General features: G+C 42.9%; 1 protein-coding gene across 1 annotated transcript in view; it reads right to left on the reverse strand.

Annotated features, from left to right (window-relative positions):
- The window catches only part of jph1b (junctophilin 1b), a 28,893-nt gene extending 11,072 nt beyond the window's left edge, over positions 1–17,821 (reverse strand). Inside the window, exons 1-2 of the mRNA XM_064346453.1 lie at positions 17,130–17,821; positions 12,921–13,689 (exon numbers count right to left, since the gene is read on the reverse strand). Of these exons, the coding sequence (XP_064202523.1) occupies positions 12,921–13,689; positions 17,130–17,508 (1,148 nt within the window). The 5' untranslated portion in view covers positions 17,509–17,821. The remainder of the gene's footprint in view (positions 1–12,920; positions 13,690–17,129) is intronic.
- Between the last annotated feature and the right edge of the window lie 7,571 nt (positions 17,822–25,392).

Genomic DNA, 25,392 nt, shown 5'->3' on the forward strand with positions numbered 1-25,392 from the left:
CATTGTCATTGCTCAGTTAGAAAGCACAGGGATTAGATTAAAGCCACATTAAAACATTATTGTAAACAAATAAATGTATAAATAAGTCAAATACACAGCCAAACTGGATGATTTACAGCTGTTTATATAATTAAACACAACTTACAAAAAAATAGTAACGCCAGCAAAATCAGTTTCTTGGTTACAACAAAAACTGTAGGGTTGAAGAGCTAGCCTAGAACAATCACCATGACAACGCTCATCCACTATCTACTTTATGCAAGCTGGGGGAGGGGTAGGACAAGCACTACACCACATCACCTGGCCCCTGTGCCAATAATGAACCAAGCCAGCACAGTTATAAGGAGTCTGCTGCGGGCACAGTGGTCATGTAAAAAAAAAAAAGAAACACACACACACAAAGTCTAGGCCTTTGGAGATGTCAGATGACAGGTCCTCAGAACACACTGTGTTTCCAACAGTAACATCCCCTTGGGAGAGCGATCCACACTTGGCGAGACTGTCCAAGTGCACTCAGCCCACACCAGCAGTGCATTAAGGGCCAGATCTGCTCAAGGTTTCAGCCAAAAATGTACACAAGATGTTGGCTGTAGCAAAACAAATATTTCCAACGATTTTATTTTAATTGGTCAAGAAGATAATGGCTCAATGTGGCCTCAAGTGTACTCCACTGACCATACTGACCAGACCATTCAGCTGGTGGACCACAGACTGAAAAAGCTGCTTTAAATTGATTTAAACAACAAAACAAACAAACCCCTCACATAGGCTAAGGCCCTTGGTAAGTACATTTTACCTACTTAGTGCAGCATTTCATCTGGTGTCGAATCTGCTGAAGAAAGGCAGAATCTCCAGGCAACAGGAGCACGACTGACGAAATTGAGTGGTTTTTAATGAGAGCACAGCTTAGACATAATATATATACACACACATACGCATGCATGCATAGATGCACGCACTCAAACACACGCACACTTGCACTCGCACACATACACACACACACACACACACCTCAGAGGGGGGTAACGCCTCAGAGATAACAAAATGTAAAATATTATTGCAGTTTTTGGTTAGCTTTAATAATGTTAATTACTGACATTCATCCACTTTGGAATTGGAAAAAAAAAAAGAATCGTGACACAGGCATTTAGTGAATTTACCAAACTAGAGAAGAACTAGAACTGTCCAAATACTGTGATGTGGGCAATGAAACACCAACTCCTACACACAATCTGTGCTGATTCCTTTCTGTATGATCTCCAGTATCACAAGTGGCTGCAACTCCTCTCAAGCATTACCTTGTAAACAACCTGCTCTTTTCACCCTGGAGCTGCAGGACCCCGTACAGCTGTTACACTGCCTTCCTTCACAGCAGAAAGACTGCATAACCACCCCACTGATATCACAATAATCTCATATTAATACTGCTACTGCTAATACTAATACAAAGAAAAATCATCATCATCACTTGTTTTGTAGATGCACTACTCAGTGACTAGGATATGAAATGTCTAACAGCATCCTTGAGTGAAGTAAACTAGCATCTTAACCATCTTGGATGATGTACTCATACAGGTCTCTGAAAGCAGCAGTACTACTCTCATATGAGAGTTCACACAGTTGTTTGAGTGAACACACACTTTGCGATAGCATGGGACACGTCCAAGGCTCTGGGGACCAAGGTAAAGTCTGAACACTCCCACGGATGTAAAGTCCACTGCAGGTTGCACCCAGCTACAAGTCAATCAGTAATACCACAGACAGAGGAAGAGACGCACTCATATTCATCAGCAATGTGCTCTAAGGGAGTTGAGTGGCTCATCCTGTGATGGCTGTTCTAGTGCGTGGACGAGCCTCACGGGGCTGGCATCGAACCCGGACCCCGTCAGTGCGGCCGTGACTGCAGCTGTGAGCCCCCCCAGGGCGACACACACCTGGCGTGAGCGCCACCTGGGGAGGGGGGGTTTGGCTGGGTTTGGCTGTCACGTCCTGTACCTCTCGACAACGCCTCGTTGCGCACCAGTGACCTCGCCTGTCACTCAGCAGGGACAACGCGCTTCGGAGGACAGCGCATACTCCTTCTGCGCCTTTCTGAATTTACAACATAGGTGGCGATGAGCAAAAGGGGGAGAAAGCATTAAAAAAAGCAACTAATGAAATATGATTAACTCTCTATTATTTACATGTTGTGACAAACACGGGACACTAGCCATTTCCCAGTTCTGGACTGAGTAGTACCGTACTGACTTTTCTTTGGGAGTAAGAAAAGCTTCTCTAACACGTCTTAACTGTATCTGTCGGTGTTTTGACAGGTAGAAGTTTTCCACAGGTAAATAAGATCCATTTACATCATGGCTGCGCGAGGCTACAGCTCACGATCGTATTAGCAATAACAGTGTTAACATTTGGGACGCCGCACGGCAGTGCGACAGGAGTATTCATGGGATAGAAAGAGATCAGAAGCTTCTCTTACAAATGCACAGAGCCGCCACAGGAGTCCGCAGCACGGCATGTGACCTTTTCTGATTCATCTTTTTTTTTCCCATGGTGCTTTGGTTACATAAAGTATGCTAATGTGCGCCAGTGCACACAGAGATACATGCATGTGTAAATACATACAGATACAGCTGGCTTGAAGCACAGGCATGCATTCTATATGCAGGCCTATATATGTGTGTGTTAGCGTGTGTATAACTTACCATACAGACTCCTGTGCATCTAAAGAAACTGAGAGTCAGGAGAGATAATCTTGAACTGAATCATTTTAACCTTGATGAGATGCAAGGACACATGAACTCAACTTGAGCATGCTAATTACCGTGCCTAAAACCATCTTTATGGGTTTAGTGTGTTGCCAGTCGGCTCACGGAACTCTCCCAGGAAACAGAAGCGTAAAAAGACCTCCCTGCTGGGGCTGGCTCCACCGCTCCAGCGATCCTTTGCTGGGGTACAGGCGTTCCCCTACAGACGAAGATCACCCGCCCAAACCTCACAGGTCTGCTCTTTTAAGGCAGACTCATTCATCAGATGTTGAAAATGCCCAGATAGCAAGTGACTCCGGGCAGGATCTGGACCGATTCTGGCCCGAAGTTCGCACTGCCGGGCCGGACTTGGTACAGATCTGGCCTTGTTATCTGGGTATCTTCTCTTTGTATTCAAGGCACAGAGGATTAGACAGGGTGCTTGGTGCTGGTATAAACTAATCAGTTTACCAGTTCATCATATTATCACAGTATACTGTAAAACTAATCTGCTCATATGTACAGCCTCTGGAAGCCTAATGTCCCAGTACACTCTGCATTGGAATTAATTTAAGTGTACTTTCTTTGCTTTAAATGACCACAATCCCCCAAATTCACATATACCCGGCATTGTAAAGGCTGTGAGAAACTCCTCTTAATATCTAAAATATCCTACATTGCACATGAGAACTGTCTGGGCCAATCAAAATCCTACATTAAAACAGAAATAACATTAAAAGAACCTCAGCGAAGGAGCTATTCCTTTAAGATCGATGCGAATAACCTTAAGGGAACCGGGATATCAGACACGGGTCTGATTTAACATCACTGTACATGATGGCGGTTCAGCTCGTGTCATGCTGTTCTTACACCACCATGAAAGACAAGGTCTAATGACTTTAACAGCCCTGAGGCCACACCAGAGATCAGATTATATCTAACTGCAATGTACTCCTTTCAACTGAGAGTGACACATTCGTGCACAAGAGCTGCATTTTCTTTATTTTTCCAGGTAAAGTGGTGGCTCAATTTACACGGAAAAGCTGAAATAAACAAAGCCAAGTGCCTAATTTGACCTAGGGCCTGTATGACAGAAACGGAACACAAGGTTACTCACTGATTCAAGTGGTCATATTGTGCAATGGCTGGCCTTGTATATGTGAAGATAACCCACATATTTACCATATAGGCTACACCAGATACACCTCCTGGCTCATTATGTTACTTCCTGTACTTATGCCTTTGAATGTAGACACAACTGAAGAAGAGAGATACTGCAGCCATGCCGTTCACAGAGCAGTAATCCTTAGAGGCAGGATCTGCAGTTGCAGCACTGGAAAGCTACAGTCTGCTGGTTTTGTTTTTACTCAGAACTTATTCTAATTGACCAATTAAAGCAGCTGATGACAAGCCAAGAAGGCTGGCCGCATAATATATAGGCTATCTCTCAGCACACTTTCCGACAAAAATAATGAATGCCCTGGAAGATTCTACTGTGCTATTCTTTTCTGGTCTTGAAACACTATTATACTGGGCAACTATTGTAGATGTATACTAAAGATACACTTCCGAGGTCATAACATCACTTCCTGTATGCAAGTCCTTTTGTGTACGCATCATACTCCATAGTTATTGCAGATATGGCATTCACAACACGCTACACCTTGGGCTTTTCAATAAATTGTTTATATGATATGCATACAGAAACAGCAATAAAACATATCCCTCAGTGTTATGCTGCTTATGTACCCTTTCTGCAAGGATGATTGACACCTTAGTGCATTCTACTGCACTAACTATTGTTACCTTTGTCTGCTGTATCAGTATGTAGACACTCAGTATCAGATAAAAATCACTATATCCAAGTCCAGTCCAGTCCAGTCACTGCCATAACAAACTTTATTAAATCTGTGGGTTTAGATACATTACAATCTTCTTTTATGGAGTTCTTATAGAGTTCTTATAGATTAAAGTTTTTAATATGGCTCATCCACTGCTGGAAAAAAAGCCTTGTCTAAATTCAAGAAGAAAGTTTTGGATGTCGGCCAAAATATTAGACACACTCTTCAACCTAACTGAAGCTAATTTTGATTAATTAGTGTTTGTTTCCTTAATAGGACACGCGTGTGTACGTGTTGTTGTCATCAGCAATTTAAAAACAATATGAAGTAAGCAGACACTGCAATTGCATCAGCTGAACTAATTTTAGATTTCATATTCCGACAGAGCCAGGAATGGCACGCACAATGAATTATATCTGAGTCTGACCGAGGGCATCACGCTTAACCTGCCAGATGGAAGATTCTGTTTTGCAGGAAATCTTCAGACTACTTTCAAGCTATAATCTTTCAAGGCTAATCAATCACAATCAATTTTAAAGAAAAGCAGCCTAATATTTGCATGTTTTTTTTTTGTAATTAATCTTCTGCTTCTCTGTTGCTAATAACGGAGTGTGTTTTTACCCAACGGACGGGTGAAAGAGGTACATGTGCCCGGCGGTGAAAAGCTGAGGGCAGTAAATCTCGGTCGCTCTTGTCATCGTGTGTCTTGTAAGGCCCACTGACGACAGATAGGTGGCCATTTCACCCAGTCAGATTTAATAGCGTGCGTCAGTGTTTTTTTTCCGCCACAATTCAAAACACGTGGATTTTCCTCCATTTGCCTGCCCTCTCTATCACGTTATAACGGCTCTTTTTTTAATCCTTTTTTTGGCTGACGACCAAGCCTAAAGCCAGCCCTCTCGAAAAAAAACCCCCTGGGGCGAAAGTGGGGCTTTGGTGCTTTAAACACGAGTGTGGGGAGGAATTAAAACGGAGAGACCCAGTGCCAACGGCGTTGCGGCCGGTGATAAACAAAATCTCCCCCCCACACACACACCCCCTCGCCCCCCCCCCCCCCCCCCCATTCGGCTGAGCGGTCGGACAGATGACGGTACTCCTGTATCAGCTGCTGCGGGGGGCTGTATTCCTGTCACGTCCTGTACCTCTCCTTATATAGTCAGAGCGCCGTGCTGACACACCGGAGCCCGAGTCCCAGCCGCACGTGTAAAACCCCCCCAATCACCCCCTCCCCCCCAATCCTTATTGGCTCTCTTGTTCTGAATGGCAGGTTCAAGATGTTACCCTGGGAGAGGGAGCTGGGAGGGGGGGAGGGTAATAGGGGGTATTCTGTGCCCCACAGTTTGATCATAGACCCCCAGAGAACTGATTAGGCGCTTGCTGACAGGGGCAGATATGGAAACCTCACCCACAGGTGTGACGACCCTAAACGCAACCACAACCCCGATTCCAACCTGACCCCTCCTGACCCTAACCCTAATCTATTAAACTCCCGTGCTGAGCCCGGCAATTTGGTAGCAGGGAGGTGTCATAAAATTCGAGACTAAAAGCGATCCTTCATTCCTTACTGATCCCGCATCAGTGATCTGCGCATTATTGACTGGCAGGGCATGCTAACAGCTGATCTGGGATCAGCCGGAGCAGCTGCGGGGATTATGGGAACTCGCCAGGCTTCCGCAACATCTGCTACACAACTGCAGGATCTTCAAAGGGAATAAAAAAACGGCAGGAGAAAAAAAAACGGACAAAAAAAAAAAACAGCGGAGGCGCGTCCTTTTTTTTCCCTGTTTCTCGCGGGCACGGCTCCTTGGTTACGCAAGCTCCGTGCCAACCGCAACCCTGGTTACAAAAGCACTCATTAGCATTTGTGTTTGACAGGTCCCATGCCAAGCAGTCAGTAATCAGCAGGTCCTTGAACTAGATGAAATAATAAAAAATTACAGGTAAAAAATGGGGAGGATGGTCTCACAGAGAGGAAGTGATGTAAAGATTAGAGTAGAGTCGTGGGCGTGGCACTTGGAGGACTGAAGCAAACACAGGTCACTTCCACTGCTGCTTTACCCTTACATTACATTATCCTCATTACATCCAGTTGCTTGCCGATCTAACATAAGAAAAAGACTTACATATATACAGAAGACATCCACCACACCAGTACAGTTAATTAAACTGTGCAATTATTAGAGCTGCTGCTAAAATTCCTACTAAAAGAAAGACAACAAGGATTTTTTTTGTTGTTTGGCAGAAAATACAACCTTTGTCTAAACCCAGGGATAGGGTCTGGTTAATTTAAATACTGTATCCGGCACAAACACATTTGCAGGGATTCATTATTAATTTTGCACTGAAGTTTTATGCACAAGCTCCATTAAAGCTGCAATTAAATATAAATGTCAACTGGTCCAACTGTTCGGCAACCTGCCGACTGCCTACCAGTTATTGTTATTTCTTGGACATTTTTCACAGTTCTCATTCAGGGGCCATTTAAAATGACAGTGGGAAAGCAGGAAACATCCCCACGAGTTTATTTCATTTAAAGAGAATTTGGATGCAATTATACACTGGACATGTTTGCTCAGCTAGCAACTAGCCCAGCGCTAATGTCATGACTCCCTGCCCAGAAATGCTGCTGTGCTTTCTTTTCAAGTAAACGTTTCAGTATTTAATTCCCTAAATGAATCTGTTAGCTTTACGTGTGGCTAATTCTTCTGTACCTGCAGAGAAACGCGCAGACATGAAGCAGCTTGTATCCACACTGATGGTTTCACAAACAGGAGGATGTTTGTATAAGGTTAGGCTAGTATGCGGCAACAAGGCTAAGAGTTAAGGCACACTAGAGCTGACTCACTGACCTGAGCAGGTCTAAAACGGATGTGCAGACGTGACACTTCAGCCAGGCGCGAGAGTGTTTGGTTCAGTTCTACAGTCTTTGAGGAAGAGAAATTTTCATCTATTCCCTGAAAACAGCGAACCAGATTTTTTCATCAGGGCATAAAATATGACGTCCAACAGAGTTTCATTTATTATTTAAGCTACACATGTACATTTGGTTGTTCATTGCTCTCTCCCTTGTGGTCTGGAGTCCTTTTTCAGTTTCAGTAGTTTCTAATTAGTGATGTGAGAGAGGATTCTAGAACTACAATTAGCTGTCAATCACTGACTTGCTTGAACTAAGCAAATGATCACTCAGTGGCTGTAACATTTACCTTTAAACTCCATTGGCTATAACACTTCCCTCTCACTAGCCGCAGCAAATAAGCATGAACTCTCATTGGCTATAAAATTTCCCTTTAAATCCCATTGGTTGTAACTCTCATAGCTTGCCAATCCTTCATTGGCTGGAACATTTCCTCCACAGGCTCTAAACCTCCCTCCCCAAACTCACTGGCTTCATTATTGGCTGAAACATTTCCTCATAAACCACTGGCCGCTCCTCTGCTCTCTTGCCCATTAGTGTCTTGGTGGCCCTCCACGTCATGTGACCCTGCATCGATCGCCTTTATCAGCGCAGTGCCGGAGCGGCTACAGGACATTTGGCCTCTCCCCATCGACACGAGCGATCTGCCGAGGGTCAAGCGACGCGTGTGGGCTACTACACTACATGCCGCCCGACTCATTTGCTGAAACCTCCTGGGGCCGCTGCAAGCTCCGGACCTTTCCCGATGAATCGATCAGAGGGAACTGGTGTCTAATCCTTTCTTGAATTCTGCCAGTGGGTACTGACATACTGTACATGCATTCTGTGGTACACAGCGAAAATTGTTTTACCCACCTGGCTCTTGTTTAGCAAATCGGTACACAGTTTCCTCTCAAACTGTAGCTTTGATGCAGTGGATACAAATCGGACAGTCCCTCACGATGAACCTATAATACTAAACTACATCTGTTTATTGCCTAATACATGGATATACGCACAGTTATTTGCGCTTTTGTAATATGAGGCGATGCGATACACATAATTATTTTGCATGCCTGCCAAGGGCATTGGCATTATTAAAAGTCTTGGAGCTTGAAGTTAAATGTCAAAGCTTTCTGCATAATCACACGCGGGAAAAAAAGCCACAGAGGTTTAATGACAGAATCCAAGAGCGGAAGCTTATGAGCTTAATATCAATTACGCTTTAAAAAACTATATTGTTATTCAAATAACTCTCCTTCTCCATTGCCTACACACACAGAAATCATGTGACTTCATGTGACAAACTACTACATGGCCTACGGATTACACTGTTTACATGTCAAATTATTTCCATAATTGAAAAAAGAGTACACATCACCTTCTTAATCTCTGTCAGTGGATTTTAAAGCAGCGTCTTTTTGTATGAAAAATTTCATCCTTCTCTCATTAGCCCACCATAGACTATAGCCATTACAAACATTAAAATGGAAAAAGGGGACCACTGCCTGCAGTTAAACTGGGAACTCTGGGACGGATCTCTTTCACTGTTCCTCCATGTGCTTGTGAAAACATTGAAAGGGAGTGCTGAGGTGATTTGCTTCAAAGGTTCAACAGTTTTTTTTTGTTTTTTTTTTTCAAATTGCACATTCTGGCAAGCACATTCAAGACAAATCATAGTGTAAAATATAGGCTACATATTTTGCTGCTGTGCTTAGCTCTGTGTTTATTAAACAAAAAAAAGATTTAACCTAGAACCTAAAAAACATAGTCTGTAAGGAATTAAATGAACACTATATTTAATTTCACAAGCATCTCTCGACATTTACTGCGCCAATGTACTGGCTGTGAACAACCTTCGTCAGGGTATCCTTTTTTACGACGCGTGATAAAAAACAGAAGATGTGTGTGTGTACGTACATGTAACAGGTAATGGGCCAGTAACAGGTGTGTCTTAGCGGGTTCTCCTGGCGCGGTGTTCCGCGGTGGCGGCGCGGTCCGACGCCCGACTCCGCGTTAAAAGGTCAGGCCCGGTTTGTCCATGGCAGGTCTCCTGCAGCGGCCGGACATCTGAGCGGGGCTTGGCAGGACGGCGTCGGACACATCGCCGTATGACAGGATACGTGACCTTATCGCAGCATCCCCGGCCAGCGGGGGCCAGCGGGGCCATCAGAAATAGCAGCGGAGGGGGGGAACGGCGGAGGGGGTAGCGGCGGAGGGGGAACGGCTGCCGATACCGCCGAGCCTCGGGACACTCGCGGCTACGGAGCCGCGGATAAACAGCCACGACCCCGCTGTGGGGAGGAAACGGGCGGGGCACTGGAGAGCAGGAGCCGGTTCCCTTTCCCTGGGCTGGACTGAACCGCGCTGTGCAGTGCTGGGGGCGCAGGACGGATGAGGATTTGTCCAGCTTTTCTGGAATTATGAGTGCATTCAAGGTTTCCAGTATATGAATACACCCAGTGAGCAAAAGCAGTCTAGAGGTCTAGAGGGGTGGAAATCTATGTTGAGAAATGTTTTGATATAAGAGGACCAGGTTAACCCCAATATAGCCCAGGTTTTACCCCTGAAGTAGCTTGGCTACATCCTGGTCAGCCAGGTTGAAAAACTTTCACTTTTTAGATGGGCTTTCACCTGAACTCCTTGACGGCTCTTTCCCTTATTTTTCACCGTATTTTCACCACTAGAATACTGTGTTGCAATTGTGTAAAATGCACCAGGGACTCACCAGGGAGGAGACACATACACCCCTCCCAAAATGAAAAGGGTGATTGGCTTTCCCACATTCAGCCCGGCCAATAGTTCAAACGCTGCTAACGTCCCTTCAAGGTTCCATTCCCCTAAAATTCCATTAATTCTGTCCCAGGTTAAACACCTTCAACCCCAGTTCAAACCCCAGGCATTTATAGCAGAGTGCGGATTCTGACCCAGGATTGGTTTCTAAGGGCCTCATACATACAAAATGAAGATGTAGAGCTTTTTGAGACTGCTAAAATAAAAAAGCACTAAAAGTGCTGCCGCGAACTCTCAGCCTTTTGGAAGAAGTGAAGCAACCCCGCGCCTCAGTGCAAAATCCACCTCAGTAGAGACGGTAAACAACAGCAATACACCACGCTTGCGGTGTTATTTTAAACCTTGTTTGAGTAAATCTGAGTAAATTAGGCCTATTAGTCAAACTGCCAGGCCAACCTAACCTTTCCCCTGTATAACCTTCACTGGACCACGCTGCTCTCGTATCTATTTCATACCAAATGACTTTACAGTGCGTTCCAGTTTTACAAGTGGTTAGCTGATCTTAACCAACAAAAATCCCTATAATAGTACAGTGAGCTGTCTATACTTGTACATTCTTGGTTTTGTGTCATTTCTTAGGGATTAGCTTAATGTTTTAATTACTGTCATTATCAGTGTCTGTACAGCCATTTTTATACATTTATTTTTGGTGTACTGCGACCCCTGTCTAGAACACATGAAGTATGTCATATCACCCATCTGTCTATAAGACCAGATATAAAATTACCATGCAAATAAATGAGATATGTCCCCTTTTTTTCGAAGCCAAGTTTTATCCCGCAATTTGGCTGCTCCTATTTTTTAAAGAGCATCCAATCACATTTGAGCCCAGTGTATTAGTGGCCTTTGAATTGAGGACGGAGCAGCCTGGCATTGTGCTCTCCTGAAGCATGTGTCTGCAGCTGCTTTTCCCTCAAGTCCGGCCCACCAGCTCCATCCATCAGTGGATTACACTTCATGCGCAGCTGGGGTACAGACAGACGGTCCAGTGCACGCGACATAAGCACAATCACATTGACTGAAACCCTTCCTCATTGGGCGGAATGATGCCCAATCAGGCAACACCCTGGGGGCTGCTGGCCACAGTCAGCACCGTTAGGATCTGGTGCTAGTGCGTAGGGTGAATCTGTTCACCGATCATATGCACGTTAGGAGGATGTACCGCCTGGAACTAAGGTACTCCTCTAAAATGGAGCACGGATTAGTTTTGAAGACATTTTTAACACCGCAAAGGCAGGCGTTTGATCGTCTGAAAGGAGAACTCGAGGAACAAAAGGGACGTTGATGAATTAAGGCCTGAAACATCAAGGGGCTTTGTTGATCACAACAAAAAAAGGACGATAGTCTAATTATGAGTTGTGTCAAATTTCCTATTGCCGTCAAATGAGAGAAAAATGTCGCTGACAGGCAAAAAAACTCACCGGCAGCATCACTATGGCAACCAACTGAAGGCAGATCAGGATGGGCATACAATGACAACATTATGCAACAGAGAGGTGTCATTTTCCTTTCTTTATGATGTCTGAAAGTCCTGTGCCCTGTGCCCAAGCCAAAATAGGCCTAACGGTGACAGTCTCAGCTAGACAGTTCTGTGGAGAAAATCTGGAACTTGTGTGAGGTGCCAAACAATCTGAAAAGGAACTTTTGTTTTTTGCTTTTCTTTTCGGACAGATTTTTAATGACCAAAGATGTCAAAGCTTCTGAGTTTGGGGTCCTTGGGGGGCCGTGCTAGTTTTTGTTCAAGCCTCTGCTTTTTCCAAGTCGTTAATTTAAATTGGATCTGGTGTCAGCATTGTTCAATATGCAAAGTATCCATGTCCAATAAATGTCTTTTTCTGTTAATAAAATGATACAAGAAAGCAAGTTCACATATTATTCTTGTAGAACTCTGTCCTCTCAAGATGCAGGGGGCAATTCCACAAGAATAATATGTGAACTTGCTCTCTTTTATCATTACGCTTTCTTTTATCATTACACTTTGATTAAGCTTGAGACAATCAAAGCGTGATCAAATTATATAGGGCTAGCTAGAGTCCGAATAACATATCAAAAAATGAATTCATCTTCGTTGAATACTAATCTGCAACAATTAATTTCAACTTTAAACAACAACTCGTTTCAACAAGTCACTCTTTCCCGATTTTGGAATTTCCAGATCCAGAGATTTTGTCTAGAAACAGATCGTCAAAGACACTTCATCTCCAGATCAGTTGAAAACTATCCAACCTAATCACATCAACTCAAATGATGTGAAACCAGGACCATGGGAAATGCTGTTCCAAACCATTCCTGATTAACTGCTGCAATGCCAATGCACTCAAAACTGGAACCAAAAATATTGATTTGACAAAATACCCTACTAAATAAAAACAGCCATACTCAGTCATCTGAGAATACAGCCTTGATCATGGACTGGGTGACTCCAGGCCTGGAAGTCCATGGGGTCTACTGCATTTACCTCTGCCTAAGTTCTTAATCATGTTCTTAATCAAGGGACGCTATTTACTGTTCAGGATAGTACGCCACCTGGAACTCCATGACCAAATCAGTCTCCTAAAAATCCTGACTCAGACTGGACGCCGCCCACGTTCACCCAAAAACAGGCACAGCTTTCTCCCCGAGCGCGCGGGTGCGAGGACCCCCGCCCCTTACCTGGAAGCTGCTATTTCCACTTTCGTCCTGGCGATGGCGGCCGCCCGTATAGCGCCCTCCACGGCCCGGTCCACCTTCTCTTTGGTTTTAGTGTTTTTGAGCGGGATGAGCTGCTTCCTGATCCCGCGCACCAGGACGTTGTTTTTGTACTTCCCCTCCTCCTTGGTGCCGTCGGGGAAGAGGGTGCACCCGTAGCCGTGCCTCTTGTTGTTGGTCCACTCGCCCTCGTACTTCATGCCGTTGGAGCGCTCGCTCACCCCGAAGCCGTTGCGCTTGTCGTTCTTCCACTCGCCCATGTAGGCCTCGGTGGTGGTGGCGTCCACGTTGTCCTCGGCGGGCGCGTAGTCGTCGGGGAGCTCGCCGTCGCCGAAGCTGATGGTGGAGTTGGCGTCGCTGGAGCTGATGCGGCTCATGGCGGCGTCGCTGCGGGCCGAGCTGCGCTTGCTGGAGATGGACGAGCGCGACTCGGACTTGCGCAGCTGCTTGAGGCTGCCGAAGAGCGAGCCGCGGCGGAACAGGCCCTTCTTCTTCCCGCCGGCCCCGCCCGCCTCGCTGTCGCTGTGGAAGTTGAGGACGAAGCCGCCGCGCGTGCCGGCGGGGCTGTCGGACGTGATGTCGGGCAGGACCGTGCCGTTGCTCTGCTCGCTCCGCAGCGACGCCAGGGAGGTGCGCAGCGGCGAGCGGATCACCGTGGCCATCCCGTACGGCACGCTCTGCCGGACGCCGTACCCGTGCCGCATCCCGCCCTGCCACTGGCCCTGGTACGTACCTGTCCGGGGAACAGAGGGGGGAAAAAAAGTCAACTGGAATTCACCACTCTCTTTTTTTGGTGATGCACCGCATTTGCGCGGTGCATTCTGATCAGAGAACAGGCAGGATTCCAGCGAGCGCGAGGGGAAAGGGAGAAGTTTGGGAAGACAGCCTGTCTTTGATGTGCCCGACTGAGGAACTGTTCCACATTTGCATGAAATATCTAATTACCCGCAGTCATCAGAGGGAGAATGTAATTAAAAGATGGCCGTCCCCCGAGTTTCCTCCGAGTCCCGATGAACAGAGAGAGGACATCGCACTAAATGACAGCAGCCCATCTGTGGAGTCCTTACAGAACGCTGAGCTAATGACCTCATCTGTAAGAATTACACCCGAACCACTGTTATCATCTGTGGAGTCTATACAGCATACTGAGCTAATGACCTCATCTGTAAGAATTACACCTGAACCAGTGTTATCATCTGTGGAGTCTTTACAGAACGCTGAGCTAATGACCTCATCTGTAAGAATTACACCCGAACCACTGTTATCATCTGTGGAGTCTATACAGCATACTGAGCTAATGACCTCATCTGTAAGAATTACACCCGAACCACTGTTATCATCGGTGGAGTCTATACAGCATACTGAGCTAATGACCTCATCTGTAAGAATTACACCCGAACCACTGTTATCATCTGTGGAGTTTTTACAGTGTGCTGAGCTAATGACCTCATCTGTAAGAATTACACCCGAACCACTGTTATCATCTATGGAGTCTATACAGCATACTGAGCTAATGACCTCATCTGTAAGAATTACACCTGAACCAGTGTTATCATCTGTGGAGTTTTTACAGTGTGCTGCGCTAATGACCTCCTCTGTGAGAACTACACTCAAACCTGTGTTATCATCTGTGGAGTTTTTACAGTACACTGAGCTAATGACATCATCTGTAAGAATTACACTTGAACCAGTGTTATCATCTGTGGAGTTTTTACAGTGTGCTGAGCTAATGACCTTATCTGTGAGAACTACACTCGAACCTGTGTTATCATCGCCTCATAGGGTCCACAGAAAGGCAGACCACACAGGCACACAAATCAGAAACAGCAAACAGCCTCACAATTATCATCCCCTTAGTATTGTGCTCTTTCCCCTTTTGTTGGCAATACTGCCATTACCAACACTACTACTGGGCTGGCATGCACTGATGAGGGACTGCTATAGACCAGTGGTGCTCAAGGTGCTTATCCTAAATTGGTTCAATAAGTATTCACTAAAGAGAAGGTGGTGCACACATGCTGGAAAAATATCACACAGGTGCCAGAGTTTGGAGTACACTTATGAGTTAAAGAGATACCCACTCACTGCATTAGGCAGCTCCCAAACAAAAGAATTAGGCCTAGTAAATATTCAGCCATGATGTGGAAAAACTGTGATATGAATAAAAAATAAAAAAAACAACAAATTATAAGAATTAGCCAGGTGGATAAATGTATTTATTAGGTGAATAAGGTATTTTATGAATAAACACTCAAATAAACCATTAAACCAATTTGAATCATTGCATTTTCTTTATTTGTAAATTAGACAAAATCAACACTAATTTAAGTGAACCTGAGTTATTTGTGATATTGAGTACAGGGGAATACATTTTCCTGATATTTATGACAGGCTGAGCATAAAATCTAATTGAGCAATTATGGAATTTTGTAGAAGCTCTTATTTTATGAATTTTGAGGACTTACTTAAGCTGTATCTACACAATTCACGTGACACTGCATTATCTTTATATCGCAAGGCCATGCACAATGTTGCGAATAACAAGTCATGAAAGTTCATAGGCCTAGTATTTAGCCTAAACTTAGTCATTAAGACTTACTTACTTTTAGTAATTGCACGTGTTTGTTGTAAGTCTGAATGGACATTAAATGTTGTCTGTAATTTTTAAACAGAATTTTAACTCAATAAATAATTCAGAGTGGGGTCCCATAGTCGGGTTATATTCCCATTTGCCAGATGTTTCCAAAGTAGCGGTACTACAGGCAGGGCACAGGGATAAATGGTTCTTTTTGATTAAACATAGATACGGTTGATAATAAAAACCAGGGATATACACATTTTCTTCTAATGTGTAACTGGGATAGTGTCCGGCAACACTACACCCATTGGTTACGCACCATGGTCACTCAAAATAGAATGCAAGCCAATGACAGGATCAGTTACTCTGTTAAAGGGGGTTAAGTGTCTACAGAATAGAAACAGTTCTGGATACATTTAAGCATAATGTTTTAATCTGTTAAAATAGGGTATTCCGTTTCACTTTATACATATATGTATGAAGCAGCAGACCTCTGTTTTACGCAATCATAACAGTAAAGTTAAATGAAGTTAATACAACCTATGCAGTTCATTTCGATTAATCTGTGCTCGGGCAAATGGGAATATAACCCGACTAAATATCAGACCAGTTTAGGCGTTCAATGAGCCCTACTAAACCAAGTTTATTATTAAAAAGTTTATCCTAAAAAGATTTATCTTCCCTAAATGACATCAGTTTGTGGTAAACAACAGTTTTAAGTGCTTTATACCACTGACGTAACAAACAACCGAGAATCAATACTATTCTTTATGTCCATGTTCGTTAAAAAGTGACTTGGTCCCAAGTGTAGTACTAGTAGATGTTCTATTATTAGATGTGACCTCTACCGGAGAGCTCTGCGTTGACCCGACCAACCCAAAGCCATATATCAATAACTTGCAATGCCACTGCTTCATTAAAATGGCAGAGCAAGGCCGGAGTTTGTGTCATATAACGTCAAGGATCCATTCTCCAACAGTAAAGTGCGTCTATTCGTGGGGGAGAATTTGCTAAACCGACTTGGCAATTCGCCCCTTTAGTGAGTTAAGTATGCACATAGGCGTAATTTGATAGTGAAGATGACCAACCACGTTGTTACACAACAACGTATGGTAGTTGGCGCACGCTGGCCAGCTACGTCAGATTTAAAATTGATTGCTTGACGGACCGTGAAAACCACTGTAAAACAATCATAAAAAGTTGTCAGATCACGCATACAGTAGCTAACTGCTGGGTATCTTAAATAGCTGTCAAGCGTTATAATAGTACCATTTCTTTCAAATATTTGACATCAACAAGTAGCTAATGCTAAATCAGGTTTTAAAAAGCGGTATGTGCCAAGCTAACTAATACCATCACAAGCCTAATGCATTCGCGGCGAGCTAGCTTACTGAACTATCTCGATGCATAAGCTAAGGTGTAACGTTACTTAAACTGGCTAGCTGTCAATCCTCTGTCAGATCAACGTGAGTATCTTTAGCGAGCTGGCTATATGCGTTTAAGAAGCACTGGCAAAACGACACACACATCCATCGCTCCATCAATCAGGCTACCGCGATATTTTAAATAGTTTGCCAACTAAAATAAATTCTTACCCCCATCACCGTATGTTTCAACTCCGTATCCATCCTGAAGACCATTAGTCCACGTGCCGTCGTATCTTGCAGGTGTGTTCAGGCACTGACGCACTCCGTACCGTCCCTTAAACCCATGAGTCCACTCTCCACGATAGATCCACTTTCCTTTGGATTCCACACCAAGCCCGTGTCGCTTCCCTTGCGCCCAGTACCCCTGGTAGGTGTTGCCACTGGGCCAAGTGTAAACCCCAACTACCTCGAAGCCGTTGGACCAGGACCCGGCGTATTCGCCCTGACCCTTGGGTCCCGTACAGATCCCCTGTCCGTGAGCTTTTCCATCCTCCCAGCCGCCACAGTAAGTGCCGCCATCGTCGAAGTCAAACCGTCCGCCCGTCATTCAGAAAAGGGTAGAAAAAAACGAATCGCAGCGTTGGCTCAATGTTGTATTTCCCAACGGGGTTCCAGAAACAAAAAAATGTGATAACCGAAGAATGAGTCTGGAAGAAACGGGATGGTGATGATGATGGTGGCTGGGCTGTGTTATGGTTTCATAGGGGATAGGGGAGTATGCATTTGTGCATGTTCATGGAGAGGCAACGAAGGGAACGGAGGGTAACGAACAGCTACCGGAGCCGCACGCTGCTACTGCCGCTGTCTAATGTGTTTTGCGACTCCCCCCTCTCGCTGCACAGGGAGGGTGAGAGAGGGAGAGAAGCAGAGACAGTCCTCAACCAGGAGAGACAGCCAATTCCTGACGTCATATGCATAGCACCTCCCAGACCCCCTTCTGAACCAATTAGGAGGCTCCAATATCTAACCTTATAAAATCAGGGGAGTAATGTTACTGTACACACGCAATATTTGACTATACTTTCATCCACTACATTGGTAGAACGGAATAATTTTGGACATTTTGATGACAGCATGTGATCGACAAAGAATGGGAAATAACGCTGCAGCCCAAATGAAAAATTATTCACTGTAAACTAATATAATTGCCAGTTTGTATGTCAGGGTAGCCCAAGTCAAGATATATATATGACTCACGCCTGTTTTCTGATACATACATACTATTCTTCCTGTTCATACATACTGTACATAGGCTCCCAATGATGCATGTACCAATTTGGAATAGCCACAGGATTATTTAATCCCTAATATATTACGCCTTCAGATTCAGCCGTAGACTTTTATCCCAGAACATATATGTTATTGATGTTTACTGCTTTTGTGTGAAATAATTTTGTTTATTCACGCAAAATGTGGACGACGATTATGTCCCTAATTAAATCCAATGCACTTTGTCCTTAATTTTTAATAATTAAATTGAGCAAGTCACCCTTTCCTGTGCTGGAAAAAAAAGAATATTATGGTCCGTTGAATTAAGTGTTTTGTTTTTAAATAATCTAAAATCATAAAACACGTACTTAAGCGCGGAAGTAACTCGTAACTGGGGGCTACAACACGTCCCTAAAAAGGTAAACATGCAACTTGAACTGTTGTCTGAACTGTTCCTCACTGGTCGAAGCGTGACAGTAGTCTTAAACTCGTTATTGCTCATTTTAGGCAGAATAATAATAGAGTTCATTAATTTATAGATGAAGGGAGCGCTCAAGTCGTGAGCTCGAGGGCTCCATAACTGCAAGCTCGTTGCTGAGAGACAAATTAACTTGTTCTTTACAAGAAGAAAAAGAACGTCACAGACTCCTAGAATAGAAAGTCTGATGCTTATGACCCATAGATCTCTCCCCCAGAGTGCGCCTGCATGGGCCAATGTGGGCTATTGGATGTTTTAAGTATAAAAATGACGTAACCTTTGCACCTACTTTGTAGCCCATTTCATTACGAGGTAAAGATTGCAGTCACACCTTTCACGAGTGATGTTGTTAATTATGCAGAATATATTTATACGTAATATAGTTAAAGTCTAACATTCAGGCTGCCCTGACATATAAAAGCAAATCATGCTTTGGCAGGCTAGTCATATGAAATCAACTTTAAATTAAATGAGGCACTATCTCCTTTAGATTCTGGTTGGCTACGAAGCTTTAGTTAACCAAACAAACACATTTATTGAAGACATTTTCAGCAAACATGAATTTTCACGACTTGAATAGAGCATAAAGGACGAAAGGGTGACACCTGCCGATTGCATCGTAAAATGTTTTGCCAAATACTGGAAACGTTTTCAAGAGTATCTTTTTGGTCCGGACACTTCCCTACTAACTGAACAACACATGGAGACATTGTTTAACCAGAGAGACTATATGTGTAGGCTACTGTACTTGCAGGTGCTTGACCTTTCGTACCGCACTTTTACCACGCAGGTACAAAGGACAAAGTTTTGTGTTGCGTGGGGACGAACCAATTGTGCTGTTATAATAAATAAATAATGAAATAAAAAATAGCACGACGACAGTAGGCTACTCTAGCAGTTTATAGTCCTTCCAGTTTATGGTCCTTCAGTTGGAGCGGATAGGCAATTTCATTCAGCACCTTGGTCGTGGACAGAGGTGAAAAATATCGACCGAAGCGGACTACGTCTCAGGTCAATAGCGCAACCTGAATAAAGCCTCGATAGTGATTTTTGTTTGTGTATAAAATATTCTCTGATGTAGTAGTTGTCGTACAATTGGGTAACTTTAGAGTATAATTAAGTATAAGTATAATTTTGTATAATTGAGCCTGCGTTTTATTACTACTACGAATAGGCTAATATTAACGGTACAACTACTGCTATACTACTAGCCTATTACTGCAACCAGGCCTACTATTATTACTACTAATAACGACGATAACAACAACAATAATACTAATAGCCTAATTTAATGCAATGTATGTAGTAAAGCTAAAATGGTTGGCTTTAATCCACCTGTAAATCTTAATACATTTTAAGATGGAGGCCGCCTGAAAAATATACCAACAATATTAAATATTCTGCTAAATAAACCCATGATTTACATAGCGCTAACTGTGGCTTTGCTTGAACGAATAATAGCATGTATTGGTGTGTTTTTCTAACATCCAATTTTGGAATCTCAACTCTTCCATGCTGTATTTTATTATTACCACCAGGCGTCAGTATGTAGCTATCACAGATTTATCAATGCCTCAAATAAAAAACGTTTTTTATTTAACAGCACATACAAACATAATGGCCACCAATAGGTAATGTTTTTAAAAGAGAACTGCACATTTCATATGCGACATGATCACATATTGCTCCATTGTTTGAACCTGTAATTATTTTATTCAGTTGTGTTTCGAAAATTGGAGGAGCACTCAACTTCGTTCAAAATGTGAACTTTAGTGCATTAATTAGATTTTCACTCATTCAAAAATCAAAATAACATTCAGTTGTGCCTTGGATGAGTGCCCCAATTTCACCCATGGTTGATTTAGAAGATCTGAGCTTTTTGCAACTGTCATTTGTAATGAGTGGCCTTCAACAAAATACTATGTTCTGTGACGCCTTCATATAAGCCTCCAAAATATATACTACAAACTCTGTACTAACTCTGTAGACTACATTTCATAAGTAGATTTGAAATACAGCAAGCCATACTGTATTTTATAACATAAATAATGCATTATTCTAGTTTCAAACAAATTTAGACAAAGGATCTATTTTATGCAGAAATAATCAGGTGTAACTGATTTCTTACTGAAACATCAAAAAAATTCTGAGACCACCCTGAATATTTTGAACCCACTAGGAAATATGTATTGTCTGTGCTTAAATATTTATGTGAAAGCTTCATATAAATAATTCCTTTTAGATTTGGTCCAGGTTTCAAGTACAAGTAAAACAAATATTTTCATGCTTTCAGAGTGTTTGAAGTGCTTTTATTGCTTCAATTCATGCTTGATATGGCTTATATCTTGCACCTGAAAGAGTTATGAAACCACACACGTGCAACAGTATCATCAAGTAATCAAAATACAGACTGCCTGATGTTCTAATAAGATTAACTCTTTTACACTCAGAAACAAAATCAAGATGAGCCTCTTTTATAAAAGCAAATAAAATGGATCCCCATCACATATGATATTATCATAATAAAAATGCAGGGAGTGGTTTTTAGTTTGCTCAGCACCCACTGAACTCCAAATCATAACCGTGTGACTTAAACACACATGTGTAACATAAATAGTCAAATGACAGCAAAACAGACAGATACTGAATTCAGATACAGCTGTATTCTGGTGTGCTTAAGTGGGTGCATTGAAAAAACACCCACATTTTCTGTTTAATTTGTTTTCATGCAATGATCTAACTAAATACTGTTCCCTCCATTCCCCACAAAAGTTGGGGAATGAAGGGAACGGTGAGTACACATTTACATTGGAAGCTTGATATAGAAGAGCAAAGAGCACAGCACCTCTGGTTAATTTTGCAGTTCAGTTCACACGGGTGATTCCTGTTCACTGGCCCCCAATGCAATCAGCCGCTGGTGGCTCAGAGTGACCCCACATGACATGAACCCCCTAGAGACAACTTATTTGCAATGGACACCTCCAGAAATGCATTGTGTACTCATGCTAATTTCAAATTTCCAACACAGTGCCACTCCTGTCCAACTTCCAGAGAGTAAGTTTCTTTGGCAAAACTACCAACAGCCCTTAGCCTCCACATCAACTGGCAGAAAACACAAGGTAGATTTCATAACCTCATTGTTACTACAATGACAACCAGCCAGTAATGGGATTAATGAGCATGGAGATTGCAAAAAAAAAAAAAAAAAAAATGCAGTTCAGCCAATGGGAACACAGCAATTTATCATGTGATGCATACACATTTTTCAGATGAGGGAAATCTCATGGCTCTCACCTTATGTTAAGTTTAAGTTTCTGGTGACAAGAACATCATGTATACCTCACAGTTATTCTTTACAGAACAGGCTTGCTGAGAAATAAAAAGAAATATTTTATACTTAACTTATACTTAAAGGTGCAAAAAACCAAAACAACTGTGACTAAAACATTTAGTCCAGCTATTGCTGCGATGGGAACACAGGCTCAAAATTGGAATAATGAATCATATATTATTAAGAATGTATAGAGATATGAGTATTTTATTAGTATATTATGAATAGTCCCTTGAAATTTAGTCCCTTGATTTTTCTGATTATAGCCTATTATTATGCCATCATAATTTGTCAACTCTTATCACAGTTATATGATGACATGTCAATAATTTTCAGTCCATTAGAGTTGATTCAGAGATAACCAAAGTCGCACGATGACTTTCATTAGAGAGAAAAGAACAACAACAGACTGACTGGCTTGGTCACGAAGCCAAAATAATCAGTGGCAGTCGTGAGTATTCAGTGTACATTTCTGCTGCAGGGGGAAGTCCAGCACATCCACTCCTTGACGGTCTTTTGTAAACGGTGTTCAGTGTCAGCACTTGGACTCGCAGCGCTCAGTGATGTCATCCAACGGGCCTTGCTACATTGTTATTGTTAAAGCTGAATTTAACTTTAACTGATCGAACCAGACTTCTCCAATTAATTTCTCAGGGTGGACACTGTAAAACTAGCTACACAAAAGCTTGTTTTGTGGCTTGTTTTCCTGAATCAAAACACCGTAACATAATTTTCCTTAAGAAAGTTTAATTTAATTGAGTCTTCATTTGCACCAAAGTGCCTATTATTTATCAAAATCCTTGCAATATGTATGTCTTCATTTGATATTTTGTTTTTTTATACATGATGTAGATGTAGTTGGCTATTTCCTGTGGCTCTCCAGGTCTTTTTCCTTTGGGTACAACAGTAGGCCTGTTGCCCCAGTAAGGATATGAGCCATCTGGGTGGACATCAGATTTTAGCTGTATATTTAAATAAAAAAGCACCTTGGGTGGCTCTACTGCATGAGGAAACCAAACTCAGGGTAAATGTTTAGGTTGGATGCCTCACCAATAAAAGCCCTTTCAAACATTTCTCATGAGGTCCTTTCCCTTAGTGTGTACCTGTTAATGTCCAACAGCTCATTTTCAAATGCATTCTTACAACAAAACCAAACAAAGCAGACAAACAAAACATTCACTTAATTTTAAGCTCCAATTTGGATATACTTGTCAAATGCTACAGCAAGATAAGCTGTTCACTGGTTTTTCAGGCTGGGCTTGCCAGTCTAAACTGGGAGCAATCAGGAGCACACCATTTTAGAATATAGAGTGGATGCCTCTGTATGGCAGGAAGTGGGAAGAATTATGACAGGGCTCTCATAAAATAATGGAAGGAAAATGTACTTTTTATGTTTGTGTTTTTGGCCTGATCTCCTTACCCTTTCTTTGCAAGAATACACTTCATATAGACATCTTGCTTATTATGTGAATCCATTAATACTAATAGAGTAGCCTGTTCATACGACTACCACTACTGTTAGCAGCAACTACTGTATCCCCTACTATAGGGGAGGTCAATTCCATTAGTTAGGGACCATCCTCTCCAACTGACTTCTTTATCTCACTGGGAAATACCACACTATCCTCTTCCTTCACAGCCAACAGCCTCGGAGTGAGCCGGGCATGCTGCTTTTTCCTTTATAGCATCAGGAAGATTTGCCCCTTGCTCACAACCTACTCAATCAAGCTTTTATTACAAGCGCTGGTTCTCTCAAAGCTGGGTTACTGCACGTCTCTTCTAGCTGGCCTCCCTGTTATCCATCGGGCTTCAGCCATCAGGCCCCTCCAGCTCAAACAGAATGCTGCAGCTTGCCTGATCTACAACCTTCGCAGACCCCCCTTCTCACCTTCCACCACTGGCTACCTGTTGTGTCTGGCATCAAATCCAAAATCTTGGTGCTAGCCTAACAGCTTGCTTGGGGGACTGCTCTGGCTTGCCTTCAGGAGATCATCAAACCTTACAGATTGGCTAGCTATTAGTTCTGCAACCTCAGGACCCCTGGCTCCTCCCCCTCTGTGTGTCAGCATGTCCAGGTCAAGCCTGCAGTCTGCCCTGGCTCCCTGGTCGTGGAATGCCCTCCCTACATCAGTCAGAACAACAGAAACTCTTTCTGCTACATTGTCTAGTGATATTCTTTGGACAGCAATGTTATTTCGATGTGTTGTACTCATTGTATTTTGTTATTATGTAATTCTCTTGTCTTTTCCATTACTGGCTTAACTAGTTTACAGTCGACCCTAGGTTTTCACATTTTGTGGTTTGTAAGCATTTATCTCCCACCTCAGGGTTACTGTAGCCCTTAACCCTTTTTTATGCAGTGCCGGCTCTAGGATTCTGGTAGCTGAAATGGGGGGGGCTAGATCCGTTAAGGCTACAAACATGGGCCACACAATTCAGGTAACAAAAATATTTTTATTTAATTGAAAGACATTTTAATTGTTCTGCATTCACAGGGTGTGGATGGTTCCCAGTCTGAGATCGCTGACAACCCAACCCCTGGTGATCTCAGCCCAGGAACTGGTGCCATTCGCACCCTGTAAATACTGCACAATTAAAATGTCTTTCAAAAAAACAAAACAAACAAACAAACAAACAAACAAAAAAAACATTTAAAACCTGGATTGTGTGGCCCACGGAGAGCTGTGGCCTTAAATGATCACAGACTGTTTATGCCAGCAACAGGCTCTGGATTTATGCAGTGTAATTCACTCTGAATAAGAGCTTCTGCCAAATGCCAGTCATGTCATGTAATGTAATGGTTCAAATAAGCAGATTTGCCACAGCGATGCAGAGACTTCTTTAAGCTGTTTTGGGCCATGTTGGGCCAAATACATGATTGTTCTGTAATTTAGTTTTTTGTCTCTTGATGAACAACAGCTGAGATCATAATACACAGCAAATTGGATTTTTTATTTTCCATTCAAACAGGACCCCACAATCCCTCCTACAGAGCAGACTTCTCAACAGCAAAACAGTATGATTTGTCCAGATAAGAAAGACATATATGAAAAATCCATACATTTTGTGGTTAACAAAATTTCATATCCTCGGTCTATGTGTCTAAATACAAGATGGTACAGGGACAACCCTTGTCCTGGACAGCCACAGACAGTTATGACTCTGCACTTAATGAACCAATTAGAGCAGTTGATTACAGTTAACTCACTTCACCTGATTACTTGGGTTTGAACTGGATGCTGATTTTTAAGTGAAAACAAAGAGCTTATGGCTCTCCAGGACCAGGGTCGCAGACCCCTGACATAGGAGAATGGCACAATGAGCAGCAAACAACCTGCAACTAAAACCACAGTGAACCAGTAACTGACACAACAATGAACCAGTAACTGTTACCATAATGAAGCAGTAACTGA

The sequence above is a fragment of the Anguilla rostrata genome, chromosome 8 (assembly GCF_018555375.3).
Source record: "Anguilla rostrata isolate EN2019 chromosome 8, ASM1855537v3, whole genome shotgun sequence".
Classification (NCBI taxonomy): domain Eukaryota; kingdom Metazoa; phylum Chordata; class Actinopteri; order Anguilliformes; family Anguillidae; genus Anguilla; species Anguilla rostrata.